Here is a 16,156-nt window from a genome sequence, read left to right on the forward strand (position 1 = left end):
CACCTTTGCAATTTGCAGCATTGTCTGTAATGATTTGAACTACATTATGTCGACCTACTTCTTCAATTATGCCCTTCAACTTTTCTGCAATGTATTCTTTGGATTTGTAATCACCTTCACAATTATCAGCCCTCAAGAACATAGGTGACTTGTCAGAAACAGCAACAAAATTAATGATTGGTCGCCTCTGAGGATCAGACCAACCATCAGAGCAGATTGTGACTCCCTTCTCTGCCCATGTGCTCTTTGTGCTCTCCAACAAAGTCTCTATGTGCCTCCTTTCTTTCTTCAGAAGTCCCTCTCTAACTCTGTTGTAACCAGGAATCACATAACCTTGCATGTTGCGGCTGCAAGCAAAGGTAAAGGCTTCTCGAAGACATGGATTTCTCAGAAAATTGAAAGATACCCCTCCAGAATAAATTGCTCTACTGATTAAAGCATCCAAGTGCTTACAGTCTTCCAAAGCCCAAGCCTTTTCCAGTGCAGAAACAGGCCCTCTCTTGTTTCTCTTGCTGCCGTCAGTATTGCTTGAGGAAGGAGCAGTAGGCAAAGAAATAGTTCTTGACTTGGATCTTTCCACTAGATTCTTGCACCTTTCAATTTCCTTCCTCATTTCACTAAGCATTTCATATGTAACATTAGGACATTTACCTATTCCCTTTCCTCCCTTCTGCAGCAAATGAGCTTCAACTCTAGTGTAACTACTCAGTTTTTGCATTGGACAGTACTTGCAGCGCCACATAGCATTCCCTCCACCAGTTCTAGGCTTCTCCAGAATGGTGACATGATCCCAAAGTGGAGCCTTGATGTCTGTTGTATTTGTAGCTGCAGATCCTATGCTATGACTAGCACTTGCACTAGCGCTGCTCATATTTGGAGATGCCATCTACTGCATACAAGAATACAAGCAACAAGAACTCACTAACTGCAGATCGAGGGGGCAAAGAAATTCGTCACTAGAACCACAAGATGAGGAACAACTGAAGAAGGGGATGGACTCACGGGAAGAGGAGATTGAGAACAGAGAAGGGAGTGAACTCACGGGAGTTCCCCGGATCCACGTCGCAGAGGCGGAAATTCGTCGCTGGGCGCTGAGCCGCTGACAGCCGGCGAGCAGGGATGGAGACTCGTCGTCGGTGGCCGGCAGCGGAGGCGGAGGCGCGTCGCCGGTGGCCGGCGAGCGGAGGCGGAGGCTTGTCGCGGTGGCCGGCGAGCAGGGATGGAGACTCGTCGCTAGTGGCCGGCAGCGGAGGCGGAGGCGCGTCGCCGGTGGCCGGCGAGCGGAGGCTCATCGCGGTGGCCGTCAGGCAGCGAGCAGGGGATGCGCAGCCGCGCGGGGATGCGACGGCGCGACGCGAGGCACGCACGGCCGTGCGAGAGTGCGGTAGTGTTCAGGTTAGGGCGTGGCGTCGGGGATAGGATATGCCCCTGTTATTGGGCTGGGCCGTATCCCCAAGGCTGATACGTATCAGCCCACGTATCTGATAATTGCGAAAATAATAAAAATTCGGATACTTCCATGATACGTATCCATCCGTATCCGAAACGTATCGGATACGCGATACGCGCCTTCCTGCAAGTATCCGTGTAACGTAGCCAACCATAGCCGTTCATGGTCGCACACTGGGCACCCATGGCCCAGCCAGTGGCCTGAACATGGGTGGATCCATGTAGGAGGTACTGGGTGCGGTCGCACCCAGACCAAAATACGAAATACACTATACTATGCATGTTTCTACGACATTCACACCCCCTGAATCCAAACGTCTGCACCCACAACTCTGCTGAGTCGACCAAGAGAGGCCACAACAACCCACAACTCCCTCCAACACATAGCCCAATATTAGCGAGCCCCCCGTCCGCATGGAATCATCGACAACTCGGCCGTCACTTCGACTCACATGAAACTGTCGACGCATCACCTCCCCCTGGTGACAGTGTGAACTCCGGTGGATGGTGACCTACTGCCATTGGTCATCGACCGTGGCCGATCGGCCATGGGCATTGTTGTGCGCTGGCCAAGCATGTAGCCTTAGGGTCAAGGGCACCAAGAGCACATCATAGTCCGTCCTGTTGCCCTAACTGTGATCTTATCTATTATGTTCATCTTTCAAAAGTCAAAGTAAGCAACTTCCAAGGTTCTCTATTCTTCCAATTTCGGTCAGTATGAGCATCCTAATTGTTTTCAATTTTGTGGTTCTTTCCTTACTAGTTTGTCTAGATTCTAGGATTAGGCTTTTTTTTCTTTCTCTGATTTTTGATAATTAATATTTATGAAAAATGAAGCAAATAAATTGGTTTCGGTTGCTTGTTTGCTCAGCCCACTTTCCATCCAAGCGATCCATTTCATGATTTTAATATGGGAAACTGATGGAGCTAGAAAATGATGTAGAATTAATATATAAAAAGTAATGCATATATTAGTTTGGGCGAGGCACCAAAATTGGTACAAGCACCATCCCTAAAAGACCAGAAAGAAAAACTACAAGCATGACCACAACTTCATAGCTCTTTTATATATTATGAGGCATTCATTCTAATGTATCGGATCACCGTGCAAAATAAAAAAGGTTTTTGAGCAAACTCCTATTATGGTCTAAAAAACGTGTGATCGGTGGCAAGTGGAAACTCACCACGCTCTGAAAAAATAAACATGTGATCGGTGGCTAGGTACATTATGTATGGTCGCACCCCGATCCTCCGCCACTGGGCCTGAAGCAGTCCGCTGAAGCAGGGCACCGCAGGATGCTGGCCATGGAGGTCGTGAAACTTATTCAAACAACGGACCAATAACATATGCAAGGCTCCAGCCATAGTTGTTCATGGCCGCACACTGGCAACCATGGCCAGCCAGTGGCCCGAAGTAGCTCGTCGAAGCACTTGAGCTTACCACACAACAAATCAGCTAACAATACTTTCTGTCATGATTTATCAGCAGTGTTTTTCTCTCACAACAAATCAGCTAACGGTACTTTTTGCCATCACAATCTAACACGACAAAAGCAGCAGGCCATGTCAACTCACCTGCTAAAACCTTCGTATTTTTCCAACGGCCACTAACCCTCCCTTAGTCATCCCTTAAAGTTTAGTCACTTTTAATCACTCCCTTAAGACAAAGGAACTAAACTACTTTAGTCACTAAATTTTAGGGGCCCCAAACCAAGCACACACTACCAGCCAATTCGCATCCTGCGCCACAAACTAATGACAACGGCACGACACTTGCGTAAAATGGAGCCGATCCATCCTATCAGAGAATAAGCAAAAATTGAACTTGGCTTTGGAAGCCATTCAATGTCTGGACATTGCTCAAGAGAACTACGAGCTTTCGAATGCAGAGTTCCAATTCAGGAAGGGTCTTAAATGCCATGTTAGAGTAAGTATAATAGTGGACTATTACAAAAAAAAAAGTAAATAAGAACATAAAGCTTCCAGGATAAGAGCAACTCTAAAAGATTAGCCAAGAAAAAAAAGCTAAATTTGTTGATTTATCTATCCTCTAAACTAAAATTTTCTCATCTATTTCCTAGCCAAAAATTCAGCCTCGATCTGCCTCCCGCGACGCTTAGTGCTACGTCGAATTTGATTACAGGGAGTCCGAGACCGCCAACGGATGGTTTCTCCTTCTACGGCTCTCTAGGTAGCTCTCCACACAACTGGATTGGACTTGGACTTCGGCGATGGACAGCTGCGCGGCACAGACCATGGCGCCAACCTACACCACGGACGGTCATGCAGCGTCAGAGGACGTGAGGATGGTCGGTGCGGGTGCTGGTGATCGACGGGGTGGCCGATCGAGCCCCGGCCGGCGATGTGCTACTGGCAGTGGCCGTGCTCGATCGCGCGGCTAGAGGTCATCACACTACGGGCCGGGGCCCCGACGCGCGATGTCCCTGAGCGTGGCCGTGGCGTCCCCGAACACCCGATCGACACAGTGGCGAGGACCACTCCCTGCGGCGGAACAGCATGGCCCACCTGCTCCGGAACTTGCCGCCGCGCCGGTGCCGGCGCCGCTACACCCGCGCACCGTGCCTCCCTAGGCTGGCTGCCGCAAATTAAACGCCGGCCAGAGCGTCCGCGGCCTCGAAGAAGGGGACCACGCGCGCACATAGTCTTCCCATTAAAATTGGCCCTATATAGGGGGGCGTTTCTCGTGAAAATTCGTAAAAGCATTAGGCCTTATTTAGATGTGAAAACATTCTAGATTTCGCTACCGTAGCACTTTCGTTTGTTCGTGGTAAATATTGTCCAATTATAGACTAACTAGAATCAAAAGATTTATCTCGCGATTTATAGTCAAACTGTATGATTAGTTTTTAATTTCATCTATATATCTAATGCTTCATGCATGTGCCGCAAGATTCGATGTGACAGGAAATCTTGAAAACTTTTTGGATTTCGGGGTGAACTAAACAAGGCCTTATTTCACTACCTTTCTTGCATCTTTCCCCTAGGGTTTCATCCCTAAGGAAATAGGTTGAATCTAGGCCTTGTTTAGATGCATCCAAAAACCCAAAACTTTACAAGATTCTCCGTCACATCGAATCTTGCGGCACATGCATGGAGCATTAAATATTAATAAAAAAGATAACTAATTGCACAGTTTACCTGTAAATCACGAGACGAATCTTTTAAGCCTAGTTACTCCATGATTGGATAATGTTTGTCAAATAAAAACGAAAGTGCTACAGTGTCAAAATTCAAAAAGCTTTTGGATCTAAACAAGGCCCTAGTAGTGAATATAGATGTGTGAAACTGTGAATGCAATGTGGGATTCAACAATACTGTGTATGGGAAGGCTAGCATTCGAAAAGTTACACGAAGGAAAATGGTTGATTTTGAAATTCACTATGTTGGCTGAATAAAACTAAACTACTTTATCTACTTAAGGGACATATCTCTACTTCTTTTCCCTACTAGCAACTCGCCAGAGAGAGAGAGAGAGGGAGGGAGAGTGACTAAGGGACGGTGGTGCTATGGTTTTGGTGGCTAATCTTACAGAGAAGCTACACATCTCTTATATATTAGGAAGGAGAAAGTAAGCGCACAATATTAATTGTTAGTCCAATAATAATACACTAACTGATTGACATAAAAATAACCATATTTATACGCTTAAGAATCACGCAAGAGATTAGTATAGCAATTCTTATTACCTGATGGCAATTTGTCCCTTTTGGCGTGGAATACCTGTACCACGTGGGACTAGGACTCTACTAGGGGAGAGAGAAAGAGAGACCAGACTCTCTAGCAGTTTCATTCCATCTACATGGAGTGTACAGTATATCGGTGTGCTTCCTTCGGGGCTAAGAAATCTTCCTACATTGGAAATTTATGTAGGGTTCCATCCATATATACACGAACACTTTGGTTAGGAGAGGAAAGTTATGCAATCAACAACACATTGTCTTGTTTCTTTTGTCTCTATCATATATCTATATCTATATCTATATCTATATCTATATCTATATCTATATCTATATCTATATCTATATCTATATCTATATCTATATCTACTACTAAATTGTGAAAATTTCAGTCTATCTATCTCCGGAGTCCGCAGTTCGTCTGGAACTAGTTGTCGAGTTGTCCAAACTTTTCTAGGGTTCCCAATGCAAATTCTTCTATACACATCAAAATGCGAAAGTATAGGATCTAGGTGCAAAGTATTCCTACTTTTCTTTGTCGTGCCGAGTCCGCCTCGGTCCGTAACCGGTGGGGAAAACAAAATAGAAATTTTCTAAGGTTCTTAATACAAAATCTCCTATACACATCAAGACACATTAAAAATAAAAGAAAAGTATAGGGGTCTAGGTATAAAGTGTTTGTCCTATTAATTTATTTTTCTTTTATTTTTTAAATCGGTTGAAAATTAATAAATGTGTAGTAATTTATAGAAAAATCTAAAAATTATAAAACAAATTTTGTTCAGCTCCACATATGTAGGTCCATGCAGTAAACGAAAAATATCACAAATTTTAATACATTTTTTTTTGCTAGAGATGCTTGCCTATATTTTTTAGTGTAAAATTGATCAGTTGGAAATTTATAAATGCATAGTAATTCATACAAAAATCTAAAAATTACAAAATAAACTCCACATATATATATCTCACTGATTTACTAATTTACCTAAATTTATGTTTGAGAATGCTTTCACTATCTTTGCACGATGTGTTGTTATGTCATATGAACACTTCATAAGCCCATGTGTTTACAATCTACATACATTTAACTGATATATCATATTTTATAGAAATCCTAATCTAAGTAAAAAGTAAAGCTAGCAACAAACTTCTCATGTTTTAATATAATACTAAGGTATATTAAGAGGTAATATTAGAGTAAGATAAGATTTGACTAATTTTTATTTTTATTATTAGATAAATATGTCTCCAAGCTATATATTATTGTAAATATTAACTATCCAATATCATAGATGTTATGGTTATCAATAAAATAAATTATAGACTTTAAAATAGATATGTAACATCTATTTGATGTTTTTCTTCCATTACAACGCACGGGCATATTTGCTAGTATATCTAATACTAAGGTGCAATGAGATGTGTCTTATACTAGCGGTCATGTAGCTTTCTTTGACCTTCTGTTGTATAAGATATTATTTTCTCTATTTTAAATGGAAAGACGTGTTAGGTGTGGTCACCATAGTTCTAGAGTGCCAATAAGAAGGAAAAAAACTAAATAACTATGGTACCATTCCTTAGCCTCCTGAAATAATAGATATATACTCCCCCGTCTTGAAAATATAAAAGATCAAGGTATTTTGTGTCCTCAACCCTCTTCTCCTCTAGTAACTAAAGAAAATAATAGCTAAACTATTTCCTCCATCCTAAATAGTGAAGACCAATATAGTCTTTTACTAGGTTCTTATTCTATTTGAGAATCGATTGGATACCTAGTATTTCAGAATGCAGGGAGTAATAGTTTGTGCGCACACATAGCTAGAAGAAGGCCCACATACAAGCATGAATAGTCAAAGTCTCAAACCGATGTAATGAAATACAGCCCTACAAAATCGTTTGAAAGATCATTTGAATATTATTAGACGCTTTAAGGAATATAATGTTAAGTTTTATAGTCGAAGAGTTATGTAATTAACCCTTGATATGTTAGGGGGTTATATAGTTTTTTTACAGTTTGTCTGACTTACCATCGTGTTAGTACCAATGTAATATGCCACGTCAACGAATTGCCTTCAAAGCTATTTTAGTGGGTATTTAAATGGTTTTTAATACTTTAAAAGATATAAAGTACCTGATTTTATAGGTGAGGGAGTAAAGTAGACTTATATTTTCAAACCAGATAAAATTCATGCAAGTCTTATTTTTAAAAAATAGAGAAAAAATATTTACCTTATAATTTAAAGTAGAGAAGATAGACATTATTCTTACTCCAACTAAAAAAATACTCCCTCCGTCCACGAAAGAGTCAATTTCTAGAGTTGTCCTAAGTCAAACTTTTTAAACTTTGACCAAATTTCTAGAAAAAAATGCTAAGATTTATAGTATCAAATTAGTATTATTAGATTCATCATAGAATATATTTTCATATAATGTGCATTTTATATTATAGATGTTGTTACTCTTTTCTATAAAGTTAGTCAAACTTTAAAAAGTTTGACTGGCACGGATCCTAGGAATTGATTCTTTCGTGGACGGAGGGAGTATGAGCAGAGTGAGTAATAAATAGACATGGCTTACAAGACAAAAGTTTTATCATGTGAAAAAGAAGAAATAACTGAATCATGACAAATATATATATATATATATATATACAAAATATAATTTGTGATCTTTACTTAACACTAAATATCTAATAGATTTTCCTTTTGCAAATCACAATAGCTACAAGTACAAAATAGATGGATACAGATGACTATACTCAACAAATACCCTCTATCACTACCAACCAAGCAAAGCTAGAGATCAAAAAAAAGAAGCAAAGCTACACCCATCACTCTCAGGCCTCAGCAGTCAGTCAGCCTGCACAAACAACTGAAAAGGAAATGTTAAAAAAAACTGAAAAGAAAAGAAAAACTTCTAGAAAGTCTTCTAGGAGAGGAGACCGCGGCCGAATCCTCTTCTTCCCAGTCCAGCCAATAAACCCCTTCTCACGCGCCTCAACCAACCGTTCCATTCTTCGCCGCGCTGCCGAGGAGGCTTCCTTCCTCCTCCGCTCCGCCCCACGAATTTCCGACCAGACCATCCTTCCCCGCCCGTCCGGAACACGCGCCTGCCAAGAATTTCGCCTTCTCCGGCGCCGATCCCGCGCGTTCTTGCGCCACCACCGGCAGGCCAAGGATAGATGAGGAACCTTCTCACGGTTTGCACCGCCGCCGTTCTCGCCTCTTGCTGTCTTTGCGTGTTTTCCTAGTTCGCTTCTCGTGTCAAGAATGAGTTCATGATTTGCTTTTGCTTTGAAGATCGAGGCCGTCAGGGTTTTCAGAGGTTCTTGCTCCGGTTGTGGTTTTATCACTGGATCGGCCTTGATCGATTCATGCATACTTATTTTATTTATTGTAGTGAGCATCGACGACCTTGCTCCTGCTGTTCTTTCTATTTATGGAAATTTTGAGGTGTTGCTAGCACTCCTATTTCTTTGAACTTTGGCAAGAAGCGACGATCTTCTTCCTCCTGTTCTTATTCGTCTAGCCATTTAAGGAAAATCTGAAATTTTGGGACTTTCTGTGCTGGAATTAGAATATATGTTTTTTTTTGTTAAAAAAATTGGTGCCAACTGATGGTATTCTTCGTGCCTGCCTTGGTGGAGCTATCCATGGAAAGTTCGAGTTGTTCAGAGCATGCTCTGCTTGAACATCAGCATTTGGAGATTTTCTTTTCTCTCTTTTTTTTTCAACTTCCAGGGAAAAAAAAGGGGTAGTTTGAGCTTTGGCATGATCACTTCTTTTAGTTAACGAAACATCATGGTTTGAAACTTTCAACCTTGATATGTAAATGGCAGCCTAGGACTTTTCTGGTCCAACCTTTTGCAATCCACAGTCCTGCTTGGGTGCTTTGACTTTGAATGTAATAGATAAGAGGCGTCTCTGTGATTTTGTGAAGAAAAAAGTAGATGTGTGTTCTGCAAATCATTTTTTTATCTCGTTTTGACAGGACTCGTTTGAGCTCGGCAAAAGGGAGCAGGCCCCAGGAAATGTCGACATCGAGCTTGGATTGCAGGGTGACCTGACTAGTTCTGCACAGCCAGGTTTCGAGGGTTTCTATGAACAGGTCCGTGTGTTTCTGGCTGGCAGAGTAGAACATCTGAAGAAGTGGTCAACAACTTAATATGGTGGCAGCCTAACGCATTAAACTTCGTGCTACACAAAATTCAGGTCAAGGAGATTGAAAACTTGCTCAACACATTGACAAAGTTACTGAAGGACCTTCAGGTGAATGCCAACATAAAATTGGAGTTGTTTTATGTTGCATTATTTGAGTCCAGTATATTATGGCCTACTGTTATGTTCTGGCACTATCATGGCATTACTTCAGAATGTGTCTGATATATTTATTCTAGATGCTTTTTCCTGAATGAACAATATTAGCCTACATCTAAAGATTGCCAATTTCCACAGAACTCAAATGAGGAGTCAAAAGTTGTCACGAAGGCTTCTGCAATGAAAGGTACAATATGGCATATCACCATATCGGTTTCTTTTCTGCAAGTAGAACACCATTGGCATTTTCCTCTTCAAATGTTATATAACAAATGATGATTTCTTTGCTACTTGTAGAGGTAAAAAAACGCATGGAGAAGGATGTCAATGAAGTGACAAAGATTGCACGGCTGGCCAAATCAAAAGTAGAGCAACTGAACAAAGATGTTAGTTTTCTCCCTTCTTTACACAAGTTTCCTGCAAATATATGAGAAGTAATTACATGGATAATAAGTTATGACTCCTTATAGATTTTACCATCTATCTTATGCTGTGCTGATTACCCTTCTCCAGAATGCTGCGAACAGAGAAAAGCCTGGATTTGGCAAGGGATCAGGTGTGGACCGGTCCCGGACAACAACCACTGTGTAAGGTCCCTATGATCATTTCCTGCTTGCCCTTGTCCTCTTTATCTGTTTCTTGATATGATTGATTGCTTGATGATATTGTTGCAGTGCATTGACAAAGAAGTTGAGAGAACGTATATTGGAGTTTCAGGTACCTCCTTTTAACTTCAAATTCCAGTTCTTATGCATAATCTACATGGTGAACATGTTTTCTGCATGCTTATTAACTTGAAATGGTCCTAAATATATGTCCAAATTGTGTGTTCAGTGATTTTGTGACTGTAGAATGTTTAGACTGATAAAGATTGAAAAAAAACTGAAAATGTCAGTTTATGCTCCTTTAAGATTATAAATGTCTTCTTTAAAAAAAGATTATAAATGTCTGTTTGTAAATGGACATGCAATTTTACTACGATGTATGTGCTTGTCCCCAGACATTACGAGGAGAAATCCAGAAGGAATATCGTGACGTCGTGGAGCGTCGTGTTTTCACTGGTCTGCTTTGTCAAACTCTTAAACATACTTTTAATTGTTTGCAGTTCAGTTGCATTAATTATTTTATTCATTCTTGCAAATATCCAACTGAACAGTAACGGGCGAGCGCGCTGATGAAGAGGTAAGAGAATACAAATAGTCTTAACTTCAAGCTATCATTGTTAGAAAACCTGCATTTCATGTGCTGTGTTTCTAACACGGAATCAAAATTCAGACAATCGACAAGCTCATAGAAACAGGCGACGGCGAGCAAATCTTTCAGAGAGCAATTCAGGAGCAAGGGCGAGGAAGGGTACTAATTCTTTCAGCCTATATAACTGCAAGAATTTCAGCCTGAATGCTGACGAAGCTGGATGGTGAATTTTTCGTATTTGTAGGTACTGGACACCCTGCAGGAGATCCAGGAGCGCCATGATACGGTGAAAGAGATTGAGAGGAAGCTTCTTGATCTGCAGCAGGTAATGAATGGCCAATCTCCCAACATTCAGGTTTCAAGGACTCCACACTTTGACAGCATATAAAACTCCCCTGTATGCAGATCTTCCAGGACTTGGCTGTATTGGTTGAAGCCCAGGGTGAGATGCTGGACAACATTGAGACGCAGGTATGATGATTGATGCTTTGTCACTCAATTGTTATTTTTCTTGATACCTGCAATCACATATTTCATTATTTTTTTTGAAATAAAAGGTAGGAGCTCTACCGCTCAATTAAGTAAGATGAAAGAGTTTTCACATGTTTCATTAATTAAACATTATAAAAGAAGGGAACTGGCCACAGAAATATTAGCACTAATTGAAAGATTCAGTTTGTTCTGACTTTTGATATATCTATATACTCAGGTCACAGGTGCAGCTGAACATATTAAAACCGGAACAATCCATCTCCAGGACGCAAAGAAGCTGCAGAAGAACACGCGAAAATGGACTTGCATTGGCATAATCATCCTCCTGATAATCATCCTCATCGTCATCCTCTCCTTGAAACCTTGGTCGTGGGGCAAATAAGCAGCAAACAAGAAGCATCGTTCCCATGTTGATTTTGTTTGGTGATATTACCTTTAGTATTCTTGTTATAGCTCTGTGCATATGTCAGAAGGTGCGAGATGGTCCTGTACATCGTATTGGAAACTTCGTTTCCTTTTTTTTTTCCCCTTTGGAAGAGAAACTTTGGGTGTGAACTTTCAGAGTTTGCTTGATTCAAATTTGATATATTGGGTGTGCAACTAAAGGCCTATACCTACTGGTTTCTTGGGAGATCGGTAACTGTTTGGTAGACTGTGAGCTACTACTGTTTACGTCATAGTACACTTCCCCAAAGCAACCGTGGAAGTAGTTTCTGAACAATGACGGTTTCTTGTTCCCATTTTTTTTGTTTGGACTGTAGCATTTCGTTTTTATTTGACAATTATTATCTAATTATAGACTAACTAAGCTCAAAAGATTCATCTCATGGTAAACTGTGTAATCAATTTTTATTTTCATCTATATTTAATGCTCCATGCATGTACCGCAAGATTCGATGTGACGAGAAATCTTAAAAAAAAATGGTTTTTAAGGTGAACTAAACGAGGACTTAGACTGGAGGCATAAACAAACAGCAGAACCATTCATTAAAACGTCGAGGCCTTCACTATTGCTCAAAACTATCCCACGAACATTCTTGCATTCAATCAAAAAATTTCCCAACTCTTTCAGTTGTGCTTCAATTGGGTGTGAATTTTCAGATTTTGTTTTTGATACAAAATTGTTTATATCGCAACTCTTTCAGTTATGCTTCAATTGGGTGTGCAACTCTTTCAATTATTTGAAGTCATCTGCATTTTGATTTGCATTCAATGATTCAAAAGCTAGATCAGCAATGCATTTTACAGCATAAAAGGCACAACACCCAACATAAGCCAGGGGCTATAATCGAAATATGGGATTGCCATTTGCCACTAAACCTAATGCTTTCTTGGATGAGTTCAGTTACCGTCGGGTTAAAACAAGTGACCATTTGCAAATGCAACCCTTGATTTGTTTTACATCATCATACATTTCTATGAAGAAACCTCCAACTGGAGAGGCATCTTCGCCCAATAAACATCAACAGGCTTACAGGCAGCAGAACCATTGAAGCGAACATGACTTTCACATACATCCTTTGTATTTAAACAAAATCTTCAGCCTCAATGAAATATCATTCCTCAGTGTGCCGCCTCTTTCGGGACTTATGTGGCCGTTCAGATTTCACCATGCCATCTTCATTCTTGAGTATTCTGTGTTCTTGTTCATTCTGCTCAAATTTGATGCTTGTATCCCTTGGTCTACTTTCACCACTGAAGATTTGAGCAGCACACTTATTAGCACAAAGCTTGAATAGAGGCTAAATTGGGTAAGATATAGCACTTTAATAGTAACATGAAAACATGTGTTTGTATATCCAGACCTTTTGAGTTCTGATGCATATTCAGTGTCATGTACTGACAACCAACGCATGCATCCAGTGTGAGGTGGGATTAAAGATCCAGTAATATGACAATTCATTTCTGTATCCACCCTGTGATTGAACATCAGAAGAAACATAAATAATTTATTTTGATCACAGAATGTGGAGCATCAGCAATCCGTTTCAGCAACTGTGATGTACTTCACTTCTCATGTACACATTGATAAGCTCTAAGTTCATTTACAATGCTGTTGTAACACAATCACTTGTTTTAGGTCACCAGACTTGGTCAAAAGGCACATAGCTGCATGGGCAACATACATAGATGGGATAACAAACATTGAAAAAAAAACTGAATGTAGAAGATTATAGGCATTTGACTCCTAAAATGATGTGTTTCAAATCAAAAAAAGAAAAGATTGAGCAAAATGATGTTAGACTTACAAAAAAGGGAACAAGATCAGCCCATACCTTTTGACAGAAAACCTTATCATTGTTCCTCTTTTAATCACATGATGTTTATCTGTGCGGCTCACATATTTCCCTCTATCACTTTTCTGTGCAAAAAGTTAAAGTATATTTTAAAAAAAAAATATGCATACATTTTCAAGAGACTGGTTAGCTTTGATGAAATTAACAATTGTGCAGGCATTTACAACAAAGATTAGTTTTGTAGTTACAAAAAACATTCAACAGCCCATGAAGAACACAAGTGCATTCATTTCAGCAGTATAACTTGATATTCACAATGGTCAGAAGAACATACAAAAATTTTGTTGTGCAAACACAAGTATAGGAAAGTTTTTTTTTAATAAAAATTCAAGCTTCCCTGAAGTTTCATGTTGAGGGGAATCTTGACTTTGACACTTGTAAAAAATCACCTGTTAGCTCTAAATTATTTCCACAAATGGTCAACTTTTTTTAGAAGAGAGCAAGGCCAGGTTTCACATGCCTCCTATTGGCTTTGGCTCCTAGCTACAATGCTATTCTCAGGAAAAGATTTTTTTTCACTCCTGCTACAATGAACTGGGAGCCAGTGGAGCTAGAGCCATGCCAAACGGGCCTAAAGCTGGTACTGGTATTGACAAAACCTTCTAAGCTGCACTGTATTAAAAGATCAGAAACAAGTCATGGCTGTCCATCTACAATAAATAGGCAAACTTGAGGCATCATAGTTTAATACATTATTTTTTAAAGAGTACATGCTTTTCCTTTTGATTCTGATAACAAACAGCTCCATGCTTTGTTCCCATTTCCAAGGATATTTGTTTCACTGAATACAATTTATGAGACATAGAAAAGAGAACAGTGATACATGAACACTAAATTACTGAAACTAGAGAAGCTTCAAATCAAATATAAACTAATAGAAAAAGGTGGAGTCTCGAACCATCATGGCAAAATAACATTCTTTTTCTCAAAATAACTTACCCTTTTGAATCTGAACTTTTCATGAATATCTTCAGACATAATTGCCACTGAGAAAAGCCCTAATACAATGGCATGGATTGACTCCTTTCCAAGCATTTCAACCTTCCCTTCTGAAATTAGCAAACATTTAAACATCAGAGCTATGCATTTCACATCTGTACCAGGCCAAGTTATTATTTCATCCCACAAGATATGATGGCAGATCAGTCATTAGCAAAAGCACTGATAAAAGTTTGTAACGATAGGATAGAAAGCTTCAATAATGTAATATCCCCAAGTACTAGTAACATGCTGATTTGCTGGCATGAGCTGATACTGAACGCAGTCAATCAGGTCTACTGTCTACATAAATACTACAACGAACAGTGTCCACATTCACAAAACAAACCAACTTACCAAGGATCATGTCCGGTTGTGGAGAGAAGAGCAGCAGTTGGGCCTGCACTTGGACTCCGAAATATGGCACCAAGCCATTCATGATTTTTCCTTTGATACAAATTTTAGGTTTACCACTTTCATCTTTGGGTTCACTACTTTTGTCTTTGGTTTTGCCTTTGACACAAGATTTGGGTTCACCACGTCCATCTTTGATTTTGCCTTTGGCACAAGATTTGGGCTCACCACTTTCATCTTTGGGTCCACCACTTTCATCTTTGTTGGGTTCGCCCTCATTGCCTTGGCCAAGATGGAATGCAACTTCATGCATCAGCACCACGCCATTAAAACGGTCGTCATACCTGATATGAATCAGCACCATACATATTTGCTCAAACAATAATCAAAACTAGCTACAGAAAGCTTTGTAGCAGCTCAAAAATGGCAAGAAATTTTGCTCAAACAGTAATCAAACTAACTTGCTACAGAAAGCTTGCCGAAAGTGGCAATAAGAAGGGTACAAGCTCATGCATAATCTCTCCGGGGACTCGACACCTATCGATTTGCTCCGAACTCAAGCCTTTTTAGCAGCTAAAAAGCGACGCTAACCGCCCCCCCCCCCCCCCCCAACAGCCACAATCACCACACACTTTGGGATTTTCTCCTGTGATGACAAAATCGACATTGGTTCAACTTGGCCGGTTACGAGCGAGCCGAACCCTAATGCGTATGAAAGCGGTAGGTCAAGGAACACTAGCTTGGCGAAGGAGACGCACAGGGAGGAGATGGACGGAGAGAGAGAGAGAGGGAAGGAGCGGACGCACGTGAAGAGGAGCGAGCTGAGCTGGCGGTTGACGGCGTGCCGGACGCGCTTGGCGTTGGAGGGGTGCACGTACACCGTGAGCTCCGCCTCCGCGATCCGGAGCGCCTCCATTGCTCGGCGGCGGCTGCCGGCGAGCTTGACTCAGAGGCGGAGGCGGACACGACAGGCCACGCGGATCCCGCCGGCTTGGACCCGCGGAGAGACGCTCGGTGTTGGGGGGAGGAGGCCCGCTCGCGGGGAAGCTAGGGCGGCGGCGAAGGGGAGAAGACTGGGGGCGGGGAAGCTAGGGCGGCGAAGGGTTTTTGGACCCCAACGGCTTCGTCAATACGGCCCATAGAATCGACCTAACGGGCCCTCTTACGACCCATGAAACTCATTATCTCGATGTGCATAAAATCTAGGAAAAAATCTACTTTTTCTCGCCAAACTTTCACAAAACTTTGTTTTTTCTTTCCTCAACTTCAAAACCGGGCAAATCACTTCCTTCAATTTTTTAAACCGTTTATTTTACCTTTCTAGAGTGGTTTCGAAAGCATTTTTACTACAGTGAATGATGGTTTTGCTACAATAACG

The 16,156-nt window shown here is 40.9% G+C and overlaps 2 protein-coding genes across 2 annotated transcripts; one reads left to right on the forward strand and one right to left on the reverse strand.

Annotated features, from left to right (window-relative positions):
* LOC8067228 (syntaxin-132) lies at positions 8,104–11,870 on the forward strand. Its single transcript, XM_002442201.2, has 13 exons — positions 8,104–8,346; positions 9,138–9,254; positions 9,359–9,415; positions 9,602–9,650; positions 9,761–9,849; positions 9,977–10,050; positions 10,138–10,180; positions 10,464–10,524; positions 10,620–10,645; positions 10,739–10,816; positions 10,902–10,982; positions 11,063–11,128; positions 11,367–11,870. The coding sequence occupies exons 1-13, from the start codon at positions 8,329–8,331 to the stop codon at positions 11,529–11,531; spliced, it is 924 nt and encodes a 307-aa protein (XP_002442246.1). The 5' UTR covers positions 8,104–8,328; the 3' UTR covers positions 11,532–11,870.
* LOC8064632 lies at positions 12,346–15,858 on the reverse strand. Its single transcript, XM_002443237.2, has 6 exons — positions 15,585–15,858; positions 14,782–15,122; positions 14,386–14,495; positions 13,426–13,511; positions 12,955–13,065; positions 12,346–12,844 (listed from the first exon to the last, which is right to left on the reverse strand). The coding sequence occupies exons 1-6, from the start codon at positions 15,692–15,694 to the stop codon at positions 12,706–12,708; spliced, it is 897 nt and encodes a 298-aa protein (XP_002443282.1). The 5' UTR covers positions 15,695–15,858; the 3' UTR covers positions 12,346–12,705.

This window comes from Sorghum bicolor, chromosome 8, assembly GCF_000003195.3.
Source record: "Sorghum bicolor cultivar BTx623 chromosome 8, Sorghum_bicolor_NCBIv3, whole genome shotgun sequence".
Classification (NCBI taxonomy): domain Eukaryota; kingdom Viridiplantae; phylum Streptophyta; class Magnoliopsida; order Poales; family Poaceae; genus Sorghum; species Sorghum bicolor.

Bases quoted from the DNA above. Each gene is read 5' to 3' on its own strand.
- LOC8067228 (XM_002442201.2), top strand. The intron at 10,181-10,463 runs GTACCTCCTTTT...GCTTGTCCCCAG, and splicing joins AACGTATATTGGAGTTTCAG to ACATTACGAGGAGAAATCCA. The intron at 11,129-11,366 runs GTATGATGATTG...CTATATACTCAG, and splicing joins TGGACAACATTGAGACGCAG to GTCACAGGTGCAGCTGAACA.
- LOC8064632 (XM_002443237.2), bottom strand. From the start codon at position 15,694: ATGGAGGCGCTCCGGATCGCGGAGGCGGAGCTCACGGTGTACGTGCAC. The intron at 13,066-13,425 runs GTATGGGCTGAT...GTTCAATCACAG, and splicing joins ATAAGGTTTTCTGTCAAAAG to GGTGGATACAGAAATGAATT. The intron at 12,845-12,954 runs GTCTGGATATAC...TCAAATCTTCAG, and splicing joins TATGCATCAGAACTCAAAAG to TGGTGAAAGTAGACCAAGGG.